Source organism: Paramisgurnus dabryanus, chromosome 1 (assembly GCF_030506205.2).
Source record: "Paramisgurnus dabryanus chromosome 1, PD_genome_1.1, whole genome shotgun sequence".
Taxonomy (NCBI): domain Eukaryota; kingdom Metazoa; phylum Chordata; class Actinopteri; order Cypriniformes; family Cobitidae; genus Paramisgurnus; species Paramisgurnus dabryanus.
The window spans coordinates 27025461-27043916 of record NC_133337.1 but is presented as its reverse complement, the minus strand read 5'-3'; the positions used below and the strand labels follow the sequence as shown (position 1 = coordinate 27043916).

Sequence of the window (18456 nt, the reverse complement as noted above, 5' to 3'; positions counted from 1 at the left end):
CTCTTTCAATTTAATTTTTTCTTTAAAAAATACTTTTTTTCTGATTTTCAAAATAATGCTCTTTCAAATAATTTATTTATTTATTTATTTATTGCTTCAGGGCTTCTATAGTCGCTCGTTGCAGTATCGCGACTGGTTAGGCCAAAAACTTTAATTAACAAGGAAAATAAAGCAATAAACCCCAAGAAACATTGGGTTACCAGTGCATTTTAAAACAGCTTAGGGGCGTTGTTAGGCACGACGCGAAGCTGTTATAAAATGCACTGTAACCCCACTGCTTCGAGGGGTTTATTGCGTTTATAAAACGGTTACTTCATATGCATAACGTTAGCGGGATTTTATAAAATAAAACACAAATAAGTTGTAATTATATTAGTACAAATATTACTCTTCCGCCAAACAAAGTAGTTCCTCAGAATCAAGTGTGACTGAAACAGCCCGTTTTATAAGATACCTTTTATCACGTCGCATGTAATTAGGACACAATGTAATTATAACATTACTTTTAGTTGGTCTGGCAAATTTGTGGGATCATTTTGACAACATTGCCGTCTGTACGAGAAACTAAAATGTTACAATTATTAGTAGAAAAAATGTAATGTTTAAAAAAATTATTCATAGTATCCCAAATTCAGGATTCCTTAAAAAGATTTACACAAATTCTGATACCACTGATTGCGGTATCAGATAAGCATTTACTAATGTCTGAGAGGAAATGAGCTAAAGTCAAAGCTGTCAGTCTCATCTCTTCAGAACACACACAGACTTCCTATGATATGTGATACAGCTCAGTACCACCTGTGATAGACACACACACACACACACACACACACACACACACACACACACACACACACACACACACACACACACACACACACACGTAAAGGCAAGTCCAAGGTGTTCGCTCTTCTAATCAAGTGATCTTCATGTCCTGTAAGTCCAGCAGCCAACACACACAAACTCACAGCTGTTATTGATCTGTGATCTGAATCATTTATTCTTCAGGTCTACATCATTCAGAAACGTGACTGTGGGTTTAATGCAAATAAACTTTCAAGTATTGGGAATAAATTGGGCAACGTTTGAGAATGGTGCAATGCTTCTTCAGCCACACTGCCTTGGGTCAATTTATTTAAGCACCTAACAAAAACATTCTGGGTCCTTTAGAGAAAATGTCAGGTGATATTAAACAATGAGATCCCTATTGGCTAGGAAAGGAGATTTTGCTTTAGGGAAGTTTCACACCCGAGTCTGATGCCAGATTTTAGTTAGTTTGCGTAGTTTGGTTCATCTCCAGAGTTTGCGGAGGCACGTCACTCCAACTTGCCAACATCCACTGAACCTGCAGCACTACGTGAATAAAATCATCCAGGTACAAGTGATTGTCTAATAATTCCCCAAATTTCTTGGCTTACATGCAAAATATAAACTAAAAGTTAACAAATGTGTGAATTACAAAAGTAAGAAAATGTTAATATAAAATAAAAAACTACAGCACTCGATGCTGAGCATAAAGCTTTGTTAACATGAACCAGAAAGCAGCACAGAGCTTTAAAAAACAGGACAGTATGGATGAACTTGATCTCTCATATTTGGTATGAAGCAAGACGTGTGCCGGATTGCAGAACGGTTAAATGACAACCAGCAGTCAAATCCAGAAATGAGCGCATGGGTTCATATTTCGGAGTCCATGTAAGAAATGTTTCTTCTGGATACGGGTGAGAGGGGAAAAGGACACGGATTGCATTTGAAGTTCAGGGATTTTAACCGATGGGAGTCATGCAGTATTGCATTTCTTTCATACACACACATGCACCTCATTCATCTGATTCATGAGACTCTGGATTTAGTATTTATTGCAGGCGATGGAATAAAAATCCTCAATAACTAATTTTTGGAAACCTCTGTGTGGGCTGACGTCAAATAGAGATGTCCTGCATGGGCTCTATAATTTAAGTGACAGCCGTATCCAAAGTCCCCGAGGCATCGGACTCGCCAAGGGCTTCCAAGCCTGAGAATTATATATATAATATAATATATACAAACATCTGTTTATAACATAAACAATTAACTGAACATCTGTCCAGCTAACAATTTTGCGTTATAAAAACATTCCTGTAACGGTTTCAGCAGTAACAACATTAACAACCGGCTGTCGTGGTCCGCACGTAACTTCCGGTAAACTCACTAAGAATAAATAACAACAAAGTTCTTTAAACTTAGTTTTTTTATATAACAAGCAAAAAAACAACACATAGATTACTTAGGAAACCAAAACATTTGTTATTTTTGACGAGGCATTTGTTCAAGAGATCAGTTTAGCAACTAGTCAGACCATTAAAATTACAAAACTAAACCGGAAGTAAAGTTCGGATCCAGACGTGTATCGCGTCAGCGCACTTTCGTCCGATAAAACAATCTATAATAGATTATAAAAATATTGTTTAAACATTTCTTAGAACATTTAAAACATCCAGTGTTTTAGACGTTGTATTAACGTTATTGTCTGGTTATAAGAACATTATTCAAAACAATTTTAAACGGTTCGGTCTGTTATTATATTAATGTTTTAAGAACATTTATAAAACGTTTCATTCACCATTATATCATATTCCTTAATCGGTTATAAAAACATTGTTTAAACGTTCTTAGAATGTTTAAAACGTCCAGTTTTTTTATACGTTGTATTAACGTTATTGTTTGGTTATAAAACATTATTCAAAACTTTTTAGAATGGTTCAGTCGCTTTCCCAACCGTCAAAATAGGTTATAAAAACATTGTTTAAACGTTCTTAGAATGTTTAAAACGTCCAGTTTTTTATACGTTGTATTAACGTTATTGTTTGTTTTTTAAAAACATTATTCAAAACTTTTTTAAATGGTTCAGTCGCTTTCCCAACCGTCAAAATAGGTTATAAAAACATTGTTTAAATGTTCTTAGAATGTTTAAAACGTCCAGTTTTTTATACGTTGTATAAACATTATTGTTTGGTTTTAAGAACGTTTTTCAAAATGTTCATAATAGGTTATAAAACAATATGTTTAAACATTGTTAGAACGTTATAGAATATTTAAAACGTCCAGTTTATAAACGTTGTATTAACGTTATAGTTTGATATATAGAACGGTTCATTCTGTTGTTATATTAATGTTTTTAAAACGTTATTAAAACGTTCCATTCGCCATTATATTAATGTTCTTAAGAACGTTTCCTAACGTTCACAATAGGTTATTAAAACACAGTTAAATTTTCTTAGAATTTTTTTAAACGTTGTATAAACATTATTGTTTGGTTTTACGAATGTTTTTTAAAATGTTCATAATAGGTTAGAAAACAATATGTTTAAATATTGTTACAGTAGAACGTTTTAAGAATGTTTAAAACGTCCAGTTTTTTAAACATTCTATTAACGTTATTTTTTGGTTATAAGAACATTTTTAAAAGGTTTTTTAAACTGTTCAGTCTGTTGTTAAATTAATGTTTTAAAAATGTTTAACAATTGTAGATAACGTTAGGGAAACATTCTAATAATGTTATTGCAAAAACGTTTTTGATAACGTTAAGAGGTAAACTGTTTTATGAATTGTCATATTAATTCTTCAGATTCACAACTTCTCTTACATCATTGTCAAATGAGAAATTAATGAACAATTGTTTTATGGTGTGCTGGTGACATGGACAAAGATTTAAAACTCAAAACTGTTCACCTCAATTTAAAAGCCATGCTCAGAGATCAGATGCCAGATGTCAAATACTAAACAATGAAGACACTTGTCCTCTTATTCATCCCTGGCTCAAACTCTTGATACTTTGACCAGTTCTCTCTCTCTCTCTCTCTCTCTCTCTCTCTCTCTCTCTCTCTCTCTCTCAGACATTTAGAGGTACACGTTTTAAAAGCATCATTTTTTTAGAAGCAGATTGGTTGGAGTATACCCTCGCTGTCCTGTGCCCTCCTGTGACCCGGCAAGGCAACGAGAGGTTAATCCTTGTGTGAGCGGGTCTGATCTGACAGACTTCAAAAGCAGAGCTCCCGATCACGTGCGCTACAACATAATCTCTTCAATTCCTGAGGGTCTGAGATGGAGACGTGTGTGTGTTAGGAGTGAAACTGAGAAAATGAGAGGGCTTTTATCCCCGTATTGAAATCAGAAATAAAGATGTGCATCCAACATTAGCAAATAAGACAGGAAAATAGAAAAACATAGGAAAACATGAAATATGAGCTTTCTAAGACATCATCAATGATAAAGAATGATTATCCGAATAAGAATATGGGGATGAATGAGGATTTAACTTCTAGAATGACATTATATATAATATAAGTACTGTATTTCAAAGTGAAAGAGGATATTTTAAACACATACTGTATGGTGAGACTTGATTTTATCCATCAGAAATTGATTAGACTGTGAAAAGTGGGAATTGTGTATCAGAAAGGAAGCAGGTGCTTCCAAGGGTGAGAAAAAAAGAGGGATTGGTGACATCAGGCAAAAAAAGAAAAGCAGAAAGTTCCATGTGATCAAATGGTCCCCAAAAAGTCCTGGCACATGTAACATGAAGCGTATAATATATAGCATACACATTCAGATTTAGTTTAAGGACAGCTGTGCATGACGCTTGGACAAAAGTTTAAATAAAATCTCCCAATCAGATCTTCAAGACAACAAAGCAAGATGTAAATCTGTCACTGGCATTCCCAGTCTGCAGTCATACTCGCTTCAGTAATGCGCTAGCTCGTTCCAGATGTGCCTGAACAGACACGACGTTCATTATGATTGTGTGTAACAAGCCGATAACTTGTCAGGCAAACAGTGGCACTTTTCTATTGCGGTTCTGGGTGGGTGAAAATCCCAAGCAGTTGCATACTATTAATAAAAATTTTTGCGTCATGCGCACTGTACGCTGATCAGTAATGCACGGGTCAATGTAAAAACAATCCACACCTGACCGATGTTTTCAACAAACCCGCCCACAACTCAGACTGCAAATAAAAAATATTGTACCCGACCCGCTTCCTGGACCATTTTTTAAAAGTAGTAATTGTTTAAAATAGTTAATTGGCATCTTTATTTCAAACGACCTGACAGACCGCGACCCGAAAATCATTAAAAATATTTTTGGATGACTCGTTACCGCGGGTAACCGCAGGTGACCGCTCATTTTGGATCAAGCCGCGCATCACTATACGCTGACACTCGCTTATGTGTAAAATGTGAAGTTGATAAAATTTGCATTCAGATAAATAAGCATTCAAAACTTGCCATCTCTTCCGCCAATGCAGATCGATGATATTTATGACGTTGTTTTGGACTTTAGCTTCTCATTTGATTCCAGGCTGTATGGTAAACTAAACGCTATAAGTTAAATTAAAAGGGGAGGAGCTACTCAATATGCCCCGCCCTAATTACATCAACACATTGAGCAAGAACCACTTACAGTTTCTTAGAAATCTAATAAAGGCCCTGGCTTTTAATATATCTGCCATATAGTGAATTGTATCACATATAATTATTAGACCACTGAAATTGTGTTTTGTTTGTTTATTTTTATTTAAAGATTAAAGCGGAAGGTACATGAATCAGCCGGTACATGGACAGCCGGTGTGTGTATACACGGATATAACCCTCTGTGGGTGGGAATAATGACTGTTTGCATACCTGCCATCCTGCCTGTATCTTCTTTACTAATTAAAAATCAAATTGCCCAACAATCTGGCAACATTCTGCTTGACAATACAGTGCAATGAGAAACCCTAGACAACTTCAAAGCCCAGCTGGGTGAATGGAGCTTGTGTTTCAGAGGGGGGGTGAAGGTGGTCCTCAAACCCCCACCCAATTTACAGACATCCAGTTCTGACCATCCCAGTCCTTTCACTGACCCATTAAAGACATGAAAAGAGAACAGATGATAGAGCACTTGGTAGGAAAAATAAGTCCAGGTGTTTTTTGGGAGTCAGTGAAATGAGATGAACACATTGCTCCCAGTTATCCATTTGCTCTTGAACACTAAAGTCAAGATTAAAAAGAAAACAGGTTATGACAAAACACAATCTCTCCATCTGAGCCAATCTCTTTTCTCTTTGTCCTGAGGTTGAGGTAAAAAAAAATGCATTTACAAGATTGTCCAACACACGTGCCAGTTTCCCTGCAAAACCACTATGGCTCCTCTAACAGACCATTACATTCTGAAGCACTTCATCTGTTTTACAACATACTGCACTGAAAAGGTTACACTATTACAGTGCCAAAGTGACACAAAATATATCCCCTCTCCTAATTACCAACTCCCTAAACTCCGAGTCCATGGCAAACAAATGGAGGTCCAGCTGGAGTGCGATTTAGGAACCGGGGGTCATTTAACTAACGACAACACCAGACGAAAGCCATCAAAATCCACATTCAGACGTCATTGTCTCCATTCCAAAGCAGTTAAAGTGTGAAATAATGATCCAGCCAATCAGGACAGCTGAAGTTTACTTTTAAAGGAGCCCAAAAATGAAAATCCTAATAGTATACAAAAAAGCCATGCGTCCAGGTAGCTTAATTGGTAGTGCATGACAATGCATTGCAAATGTCATTGGTTTGATTCATGCTGAATGCGGTGAAGTCATTTTACATTTATGCATTTGTCAGACACTTTTATCCAAAGTGACTAATGGTGCGTTCACACTAGACGCAAATTTTTTATATGTTAAGTCAATGCAAAGATGCGATAGACATCCGGCGGCGCGACTCGCGCAATGATTTACATGCTAAGTCAATGCAAAGACACGATAGACATCCGGCGGAGCGACTCGCGCAATGATTTACATGCGAAGTCAATGCAAAGACACGATAGACATCCGGCGGAGCGACTCGCGCAATGATTTACATGCTAAGTCAATGCAAAGACGGGATAGACATCCGGCGGCGCGATTCGCGCAATGATGTACATGCTAAGTCAATGCAAAGACACGATAGACATCCGGCGGAGCGACTCGCGCAATGATTTACATGCGAAGTCAATGCAAAGACACGATAGACATCCGGCGGAGCGACTCGCGCAATGATTTACATGCTAAGTCAATGCAAAGACGCAATAGACATCCGGCGGGAGGATTCACTCAATGATTTACATGCTAAGTCAATACAAAGACGCGATAGACCTCAGGCGGCGCAATTCGCGCAATGATTTACATGCCAAGTAAATGCAAAGACGCGATTCACATCCGACAGTGTGATTTGTGCAATGATTTACATGCTAAGTCAATGCAAAGAGTGATAGACATCCGGCGGCGCGACTCGCGCAATGATTTACATGCTAAGTCAATGCAAAGACACGATAGACATCCGGCGGAGCGACTCGCGCAATGATTTACATGCTAAATCAATGCAAAGACGCGATAGACATCCGGCGGAGCGACTCGCGCAATGATTTACATGCTCAGTCAATGCAAAGACGGGATAGATATCCGGCGGAGCGATTCACGCAATGATTTACATGCTTAGTCAATGCAAAGACGCGATAGACATCTGGCGGCATGACTCGCGCAATAATTTACATGCTAAGTCAATGCAAAGACGGGATAGACATCCGGCGGAGCGACTCGCGCAATGATTTACATGCTAAGTCAATGCAAAGACGCAATAGACATCCGGCGGAGCGACTCGCGCAATGATTTACATGCTCAGTCAATGCAAAGACGCGACAGACATCTGGCGACATGACTTGCGCAATAATTTACATGCTAAGTCAATGCAAAGACGGGATAGACATCCGGCGGCGCAACTCGCGCAATGATTTACATGCTAAGTCAATGCAAAGACACGATAGACATCCGGCGGAGCGACTCGCGAAATGATTTACATGCTAAGTCAATGCAAAGACACGATAGACATCCGGCGGCGTGATTCGCACAATGATTTACATGCTAAGTCAATGCAAAGACGCGATAGACATCCGGCGGCATGACTTGCGCAATAATTTACATGCTAAGTCAATGCAAAGACGGGATAGACATCCGGCGGTGCGACTCGCGCAATGATTTACATGCTAAGTCAATGCAAAGACACGATAGACATCCGGCGGCGCGATTCGCGCAATGATGTACATGCTAAGTCAATGCAAAGACACGATAGACATCCGGCGGAGCGACTCACGCAATGATTTACATGCTAAGTCAATGCAAAGACACGATAGACATCCGGCGAAGCGACTCGCGCAATGATTTACATGCTAAGTCAATGCAAAGACACGATAGACATCCGGCGGAGCGACTCGCGCAATGATTTACATGCTAAGTCAATGCAAAGACGGGATAGACATCCGGCGGCGCGATTCGCGCAATGATTTACATGCGAAGTCAATGCAAAGACACGATAGACATCCGGCGGAGCGACTCGCGCAATGATTTACATGCTAAGTCAATGCAAAGACGCAATAGACATCCGGCGGGAGGATTCACTCAATGATTTACATGCTAAGTCAATACAAAGACGCGATAGACCTCAGGCGGCGCAATTCGCGCAATGATTTACATGCCAAGTAAATGCAAAGACGCGATTCACATCCGACAGTGTGATTTGTGCAATGATTTACATGCTAAGTCAATGCAAAGAGTGACAGACATCCGGCGGCGCGACTCGCGCAATGATTTACATGCTAAGTCAATGCAAAGACGCGATAGACATCCGGTGGTGCGATTCGCGCAATGATTTAGATGCTAGGTCATCCAGCAGCGCGACTCGCACAATGATTTACGTGCTAAGTCAATGCAAAGAGGCAATAGACATCCAGCGGCGCGATTCACACAATGATTTACATGCTAAGTCAATGCAAAGACGCGTTAGACATCCGGTGGTGCGATTCGCGCAATGATTTACATGCTAAGTCAATGCAAAGACTCGATAGACATCCGGCGGCGCGACTCGCGCAATGATTTACATGCTCAGTCAATGCAAAGATGCGATATACATCTGGCGGCATGACTCGCGCAATGATTTACATGCTAAGTCAATGCAAAGACGGGATAGACATCCGGCGGCGCGATTCGCGCAATGATTTACATGCTAAAACAATGCAAAGACGGGATAGACATCCAGCGGTGCGATTCGTGCAATGATTTACATGCTAAGTCAATGCAAAGACACGATAGACATCCTGCGCCGCAATTTGCGCAAATGAGGCGAATGATTAACCAATCAGGAGCTTGCTCTAGTAGTTACGTGATTACAAAGTAGCGAGGGGAAGCAAAAAATAAGAAAAAACAAGGGTTTTCCTCTGAAGGATTTGATGGACCCAGACACGGCGTCAAACGAGTTTACGTCGTTTTTCAGCCTTACATAACACATAAAGCGCAACTACCGTCTCAACAAAATCCATGTCACAGCCATTTTGCAACGAGATTGGAGCTGCCTGCCTTGCAAAAGCCCCTCCCATGACATGAATTGGACGTGCGAATGACGTTAACTCGCAAGAAGCAAGTTACCTCAAAATGTTCAAGCGTGCAACCACGCGTGAATTGCGCAATTTATTACGCGTCTGGTGTGAACGCACAGTTACAGTGCATTGCGTGTTTCCTGGGTTTAAACACAAGACTTTTGGCATTACTAACATAATGCTCTACCACGGAGCTATAAAGGAGCCAAATGCATTGATGAAATGTAACGTAAGGTCATTAAGACTTAAAACAACTTAATTTCGGTAATTTATCCCTTCAACAAAAAGCCATTGGTCTAATTACATGTGCTAATCTAATTGCTCTGGTTGTTGTCCCAGAGGAAGAGGGATGAGGGATAATTGTTGCCTCTTTGGACCTTTGATGGGTGCTGAAGGTCCTAATAGCAAACAGAGAGAGCGTTGAGAGGGTGGGGTTGGGAGGGCAGATGATGGGCAGAGATGTCAACATGTCATAGCTTCAAAAGAATTCCACCTCGCTTTCCACTAATGCTTTCCACAGCATTCAGACTATATGAAAAGCCATTGAGATGCCGTGAGTGTCTGTTAGCAGGTGGAAATGAATGTTTCTGTATTTGTGCTTTGTCGATCAATTGGTGGAGCATTGCATTAGCAATGCAAAAGTCATGGATTCGATTCCACACATTCAGATAAAACGTATAGATTGAATGCATTGTAAGTCGCTTTGGATAAAAGCATCTGCCAAATGCATACATGTTTTAGGCAACCAGGCACACCTCGTACACATGAGGAAATCTCAGTCAAACACAACTGATGAACAAATGATGTGAAAATGTGAAACAAATGTGTGTTATAGATAATCTGGCTAAATGATGACGTGAGCTAGCAGGATAGTTTATTAACTCATTCCCCGCCAGCCATTTTTTGAAAAGTTGCCTGCCAACATTTTTTGTGATTTTCACAAAAGTTTCACAAAATGCCTTCCAGGAAAATGTTCTTCTAAAAATATTTAAACATACAAATATATCAAATGAAAGAACATATCCTCTGCTTTCAAACAAACAAAACAGGAAAAAAAAACGTTTCATCCTATCTATATTTATTTCTCTGCTTATAAACTCTTATTTTTCTTTAAAAATATTTTTTTTGTAAAAATAAATTGCATTTTTGTGAAGGAATTTTGTTAGGGATCAGATTCAGAACGATTATCAAAACATTCACAGAGTTTAAAATGAGTAAATAACGTTTTGGCTTCAGTTTTTTTCATAAATTGGGTATGTGTTGCAATATTGCAGATTAACATTAAAATTCTTCAGAAACATGTTTTTATGAAAATGTTTTCTCTTAATTGACTAGATAACTTGTCAATGGCAGGGAAAGAGTTAAAGCTAAAATGTCAATAAAAGAAGTGCTTTTATTATGTAATTGTCTGGAATATATTATATATACTCTACGGCTAATGAGCTATCATTTAATCAATCAAAATTAATTGACTGTATATAGTGACTTTTATACATTGTTACATTTTTTCAAAGCGGCTTCACGTTAGAAAAGAAATAACAAAAAACAGAAAAAATAATTATTAAATATTAAAATACACTAAATGGCAATAAAGGTATTTAAAAATGAGATTTTTGGTGATTCTCAGCCTGCTTCTCCTGCCCAGGTCTTCCAGAGACAGAAAAGATAAATGAAGGAATGTCAAGGAAACATCTTTAGCAATCATTGGATACACTGAAGATCGGCGAGCAGGAGACACTCGAAATTGGCCTTGTCAAGAAATGTCATTCCTGAAGTTTCTTTTCTTCTCAAACTTACACTTAACCATTTTTGCTTAATAAAACAACAACAAATACAGCAGTGAAGGATTGACATCATCTAAAGCTTCAAATATCTTTCTCATGCTTCTGTCTTCATGTCACCGCAGGAAAATCACAACAGTGTACACATTTATTATAAATCTGTAAAGTCGTCAATAACTTAGACAGACACTCAATGACTCTGTCTGTCTCATAATCTGATGTTAAATCACTTTGATCAAATTCAGTGCGAGCGTGAAACACACGACACACAATATGAGTCACTGTGAGTCTATGATCAGAGCTATCAGCTTTCATTGAAACCTGAATATTCACACGCAAGAAAGTGATGATTTGTGTGATTGAGAGAGAGAGAGAGAAAGAGAGAGAGAGAGAGAGAGAGAGAGAGAGAGAGAGAGAGAGAGAGAGAGAGAGAGAAAGCGGGCGAGAGAGGTGGCGCTTGAACCTGCCTACTTCTATACTATAGTAGGCACAAAGCAGTAGGCGAGGCGAGTAGTATGTACAAATTCGTAGTATTCCATACTATATAGTTGGCGAAAAGTACCCGAATGAGCTATTACTTCTGGCAAGATCCCATAGCGCTTGTTTAGCGTCATTCTAGTTAACGACTAACTTGTTATGACGACATAAGTCACATGGTGAATCAACATGGCGGATGCAGTAAGTCTGAATTCATTCATACTATCTACCCAGTCTCACAGGGTTTCGTTATATAGTCACGTCATTTTTTTATTATTTTTTTCCACGTTTTCCGTGATCGTATAACGAATTCCTGTTTTCGTGTGATTATCACGTATTGGTTACTCAACTGCTTTTTCCTATTTCGATTGTCGCTTCGGTTTAGGGTTAGATTTGGTGCTTGCATTAGAATGTCACTTTATGTATTGGTTTATACAATTTTTTCTGATTTATTTTTTTATATGTCGCCTGGCGTTAGGGTTAGAGTTGGGTTTGGATGTCATTTTATGTAAATCTAACCCTAAACCGAAGTGACAATGGTAAGAAAATATGACAAAATAGTTGAGTAACCAATACGTGATAATCACACGAAAACAGGAATTCGTCATACGATCACAAAAAAACATGGAAATTCGTGATAATATCACAAAAAAAGAATAAAAAATTATGTGTCTATATAATGAAATTTTGTGAGACTGGGCTGATATGATCCATATTCATACTATATAGTATCTACTGTTTTAATGGTCGATGAGTACCTTATCGAATTCAGTACTTACTGGCACAGTATGCGAAATGGACGCAACCTGAGAGAAGCATTGTCAAGAACATGCCAAACCAACAGGTGGCGATATAACTCTAATTTAAGGCCATGCTAGCCAATCAGAAACCTGAAGAAAGGTTAGGTTTTTAGCAGCAATATTTTGTTTATGGATATTTTGACTCACCTCACGTAAACAAAAGAGATAGCAGCTGACGATGTCCCATCAAACAAAAGAGATAACAGCACGCACTCCGACGTCACAGGCCAAAATCTCCAGTTTCACCGGCTACACGACAATATTGCAACTGGTTCGGTTTCAGTGAGCTGATACCAGTGTTGGGAAAAGTTAAATTTTTTAAAGTAATGCATTACAATATTAAGTTACTCCCAAAAAAGTAACTAATTGCATTACTTACTGTAGATACTTTTCATGGAAAGTAATGCTTGCGTTACTTTTTAGTTACTTTTCTTGGCTAAGGCTTGATCTCTTTCAGGCCTTGCAGGTGTTTTTTTATGACTGAAAAATTCTGCATTCAAAAAATTGCATATTTCATCACAAAAATGTCGAGCTCTGGCCTGCCATCTTGGTTTCTACCTCAAACTGTCCCCACACAGGCGTGTACACATAGAGTGCATAATATGACTACGTTAAGTTTAATTCAGTACATTTTTTAATCAAATTAATTAAACTAAAAATGCAACTTGCATTACTTTTTTATAAAAGTAACTCAAATATTAATGTCTACATTTAAAAATGTAAGCGTTACTTTACTCGTTACTTCAGAAAAGTAATATTGCACGTTACTTGTAATGCGTTACCCCCAACACTGCCTGATACTGCCAAGTTCAAATGAACAAATTCACATAGAAAAAGCTGTGGTTTTGAATAAACCCGTGTTCATGTGGACAGGACCAAGTGATTAAGTTACTACAGTTTTTCATTTGATGGTGGTCATAAATTAACGTGATTGGGAGTTGGCCATTGAGAATAATTACAAATTCGATCAACATGAAATTTACATTAGGAAGGGAGATCACATTTACATCTGAACGGCAGTTCATCTACATGAAACAGAAACCTCAAATCATGAGTGAAATCATCTGGATTCATTCTCACTTAACAATTTACATCAAGACTATACTGCAAAACATAGACATCAACTGGAAAACCTTGATTTACAATCAAAATATCTGAACGACTTCATTATTTTACATCTGAAGTCTGAATCTTTCCAAGCTTTGAAATCTGTCCGTACTTAAAATAAGCCGAGGACACAACAATCTTCAGAAGTAGGCCGACAAATTCTTCTCAGACAGAGAGATGTGTGTCTGCTTTTGGAGAGGTGCTGGTGTGCGTCGTGTATTTATCTTGTGTGTGTGTATAAAGGTTTGTCACGCGTACCTGCACAAAGCTGCACATCACGTACTCATCAAACATTGGCAGGCTGGGTCTGCTTTCACGGTATATGTGAAGAGTGTATATCGTCATGACGACGGGCTCGGCCTCCGATTCGTCCGTCACCAGAATGTTGATTCGGCTGTTGCCCAGGCCGACCGGGTAGTTTGCCATCCTGAAGGGAACAGAGGAGGGTTCAGAGGAACTCCGTGTACCCGATCACAAACGCACACACATTTCACTTTGGGGTTATTGGTGTCGTGACAGTGGAGGAGGATTACTGTGGATTAAACCGGGTCCAAGTCAACAGGTGACCCAATCGCTCACTCTCAAATAAAGCTGTGCAAACCTTGAGAAAGCTGAACTTTGAAGTCTATATGTATGCTATACAATCTATCAGAAAAGTATAACTAAAATCGGCACACCAAAGCTCCAAATGTATTTAATAAAAAGACGTACAAATGGTGTGTGACGTTTCGAGCATGCAGGCTCTTCATCTATATATTTTATAATTTGTAGCTTTGATGTGCCGACTTTACAATTTATAGTTGAGAATCCATGTGAGGTTGATGTGCGTGCTTTTGTTTTCTTTTGTCAACTTTTTATTTATTCAAATATATGTTAATGTAGGAAGAAGGATTTGTGCAGCTGTTTCTTTAAGGAGTTATCAATCTTACACTTAAAAACGCTATAGTTAACTCATTCCTCGCCAGACTTCTTTTGAAAAGTTGCCCGCCAGCATTTTTTGTAATTTTCACAAAAGTTTCACAAAATGCCTTCCAGCTAAGTTTTCTTCTAAAAATATATAAACATATAAACATATCAAATGAAAGAACAGACCTTCTGCTTTCAAACAAACAAACAAAACGGGGAAAAAAAACTTTCATCCTATTTATATATTTTTCTCGGCTTATAAACTCTTAAATATGGTTATTTTTCTTCAAAAATATTTTTTTTTAGCAAAAAGCTGAAATAATTGAGAATTTTAAATTGAACTTACTTAGAGAATTTTGTTATACAGAGTGTAAAATTAATAAATATTTTTTGCTTCAGTTTTTTTAATAAATAAGTGCACTCATCAGGAACACATTTTTCATGCAAATGTTTTCTCTTAATTGACGAAATAACTCGTCAATGGCAGGGAAAGAGTTAATAAGGTTTGTTTGATTAATTTAGTAAAAGTTAAATATTTTGGACTACAAAATATTGATAACGCTTTGCAATAAGATCGTATTTGTTAACATTAGTAAATGCATTAGCTAACAATAAGCAATATAGTTTTTCAGTATTTCTTAATCTTAGTTAATGTTAGTTAACATCAGTGCAGTTGTTCATGTTAGTTCATTGAGTTTAATAATGTGTTAAAACCAGTTTTGGATGTAACTAGGTAATAAGTAACTGTATTTTAAGTATTTTTCATTTTAAAAAGTCCTACCAATTCCTACTAATATACTTAAACTTATCAATTACTTTACTAAGTATAAATAAGCAACAATTAGGAGTATATGGAGGCAAAAGTAGTTAATATTTAGTCAATAGTGAGAACTGGACCTTAAAAAGTGTGACCAGAATAATGTATCTACTTTTATACGATTTATTTGAGTTGTTTGAAGTCTATCTTTGTATAATTTACTTAATAGGATTTAGAAAGTAATTAGTATTAAGTAATTAAAAACTTTTTGGAGTTTTTTTTGTACAGTAATCGTATTACATGAACAAAGGTATAATTAGTAATTAGTATTTAATCATTATATTAGTAATTAATTACTTTTTTGAACAACTTAGCCAACACTAGTAAATGCTGAAATTTACATGAACAAAGATTAATAAATGCTGTAGAAATATTTTGCTCATTGTAGGTTCATGTCAACCTTACCAAAATATGAATTTATTTTTCATGAGAAAACATTTTTGCATTCTTTACAAATAAAATGTTTGTTCATTTATTTAAAAAAGTGTGAAACTGATTTTTTTTTAAAATGATAAAACAAAATTTCTTTATTTTATAATCAAAGTATGCTGTTTTTTCATATTTATTGATAGATTATCCAATAAACTGCAAAAAGCAGAAAGGTAATTCAAAAGTTACAAAAAATTACAAAAGTTTAAATTATTATTTATTTATTATTATTTATTATTATAAATTATTTATTTTTAAATGAACTTTAATGTAATTCTTGTTGAGAACAAAATAATAGGCGACCTATATGCAAATCGTTGAAAATCCAGGTTCAAGTCTCACAATCGGATTTAATCTCTGATCTCACTCATTAATATCACTTTAACTTCAATCACAAGATATTACAATATTAATATCAAAGTTATGTCACACAATGTTCTTCTCTTTTGTGCAATTTTTTTTGTAGAAAACAGTAAAAATGACTTTAGCTGTTTTTGAAGATTGGGTCATGCAGCTACCAATTTTTATCACACATCCATTATTCATTAAATAGGAAAAATATCCAATACTTCACTTTCCAGCTGTAATCGTGTGTCCATCAGTTTTTCTCTGTGAATTTTGGAGATTACAGTCTGTAACTGAGTCTAATGGACTATAATCGGGGATTGTAAATGTGTGTGACCTGCCAGGCATGGGAACGCAAATTCAGAAATTAATCTGATAAATCAAATGTTGAGTTTGAGCTGACACATAAGAAGTCAGATCTGATTACCTTGAAGAAAAAATTCAAGATAGCACTGCCGTGTGCCGCCTGCTCTTTGTTCATTGTTTCCCAGCTTAACTTGCGTTGTGCCCACAAAACTCAACACTACCTCAATTTTCAGTTACAAAAATCACTGCAATCTTTTCTTCTGCTGTAAAAACAGCATTTACATTCATACATTTTAAATTAACTAGATTAAAAGAGTGGGACATTTGATTTTTTATTTATAACTGCAATTACATTATTGTGATTATATTGTGAGTATATGTGACCCTGGACCACAAAATCTATCAATTTATTTAAATTAAGACTTAAATATTTATACATCTGAAAGCTGAATAAATGAAAATTAATCTTATCTTTAATCTGAGGGTGCAAAAACATCTAAATATTAAGAAAATTGCCTTTAAAGTTGTCCAAATGAAGTCATTACTAATGTTATCCACAATAATGGATTACTAATACTAATCAATAAATGTTTGATATATTTAGGAAATTATATAAGTTATAAAATGTACAAAATATCTTCATGGAACATGAATTTTACTTTATATCCGAATGATTTGTGCCATATAAAAATTATAATATTGACCCATACAATGTATTGTTGGCAATTGCTACAAATATACCCGTGTGACTTAAAAAGGGACTTTTTTAAGATGATAAATAAGTCTTTTATTTTTCACAGAGTGCGTATGGGAAGTTTTAGCTAAAAATACCGCACATATAATTATTATAGCATGTTAAAATTGTCACTTTGTAGGTGTAAGCAAAAATGTGCCGTTTTTGAGCATGGCCCTTTAAATGCAAATGAGCTGATTAAATGCAAACACTGATCACCATAATGGTGGTTTGCTGAAATTGAAACTCATGCTGTCAATTATTTTCTCTCTGCACTAAATGGCAGTGCGTTGGTTGGATAGTGCAGATTAAGGGGCAGTATTATTATAATAAGATCCCCTTATGACATCACAAGGGGAACCAAATTTCAAAATCCTATTTTTTACATGCTTGCAGAGAAGGGTTTACCAAAACTAAGTTACTGGGTTGATCTTTTTCACATTTTCTAGGTTGATAAAAGCACTGGGGACCCAATTGTAGTCAGATTTTCATCATATGTCCCCTTTAATACTGGTTTTGTGGTCCAGGGTCACGTATGATCTTTGTCAAATTAACTCAGAAGTTATGTAATGTTAAATTCTAGATTACAAGTGATATAAACACAACACATTGGAACAAAACATCATCTAATATTTTTCTAGATATATGGACTTTATTTATTACTTTACATTTCACATTTTTAGACTTCCGTCTCAAGTTCCCACTTTACTGTATATTAAACATCCTCCAGCCCTATTACTGAGCAAAAAACTGGTCAACATGCAGCTGCCACTGGGGCTGTACCCTTTAAAACATTACACCTCTGTACCTAAAGAGTTCATATTAGTACCTTAAATCTACATATTGGTACCAAATGGTAGATACTAGGGCCTTTTTAAAGGGTACTGTGCCAGTGACAGCTAGGGAGCATTTATTTCTGACAGCGTGGTCTGGCTATAAATTGAATGTTGGAGGTTCACCTGGGTCCACGATGTTCATCCAGGTGAATGTGACAGTGTGGATTGACCGGTTCTGGTCTGATCCGAATGGTGATCACTTCAAACGGCACCTCGGCTCGGTACTCCTTTACCAAAGGGTTAAACGCTGGCATCAGTACCATCGGGGGGTCTGTGTATAACTGTCTGAGGTGAGGATCGACACATCTCCCTAAAAACAGGAGTGCATTTATTATCATTTACCAGCTGCTGACACAGTTGATCACACTATATGCATAACATGTTATTTGATAAATGTGTATTTGTCATTCTTAAAGGAAAATCCTGTCATCATTTACTTACCTTAAACTGGTTTAAATATCTTTGTTCTGCTTAATAAAAAGGAAGATTTTTCAAAGA

The 18456-nt window shown here is 36.8% G+C and overlaps 1 protein-coding gene across 1 annotated transcript in view; it reads right to left on the bottom strand.

The window, feature by feature from the left end:
• The window catches only part of cped1 (cadherin-like and PC-esterase domain containing 1), a 55376-nt gene that overhangs the window by 11997 nt on the left and 24923 nt on the right, over window positions 1-18456 (bottom strand). Inside the window, exons 13-14 of the mRNA XM_073814343.1 lie at window positions 18082-18268; window positions 13845-14013 (exon numbers count right to left, since the gene is read on the bottom strand). Of these exons, the coding sequence (XP_073670444.1) occupies window positions 13845-14013; window positions 18082-18268 (356 nt within the window). The remainder of the gene's footprint in view (window positions 1-13844; window positions 14014-18081; window positions 18269-18456) is intronic.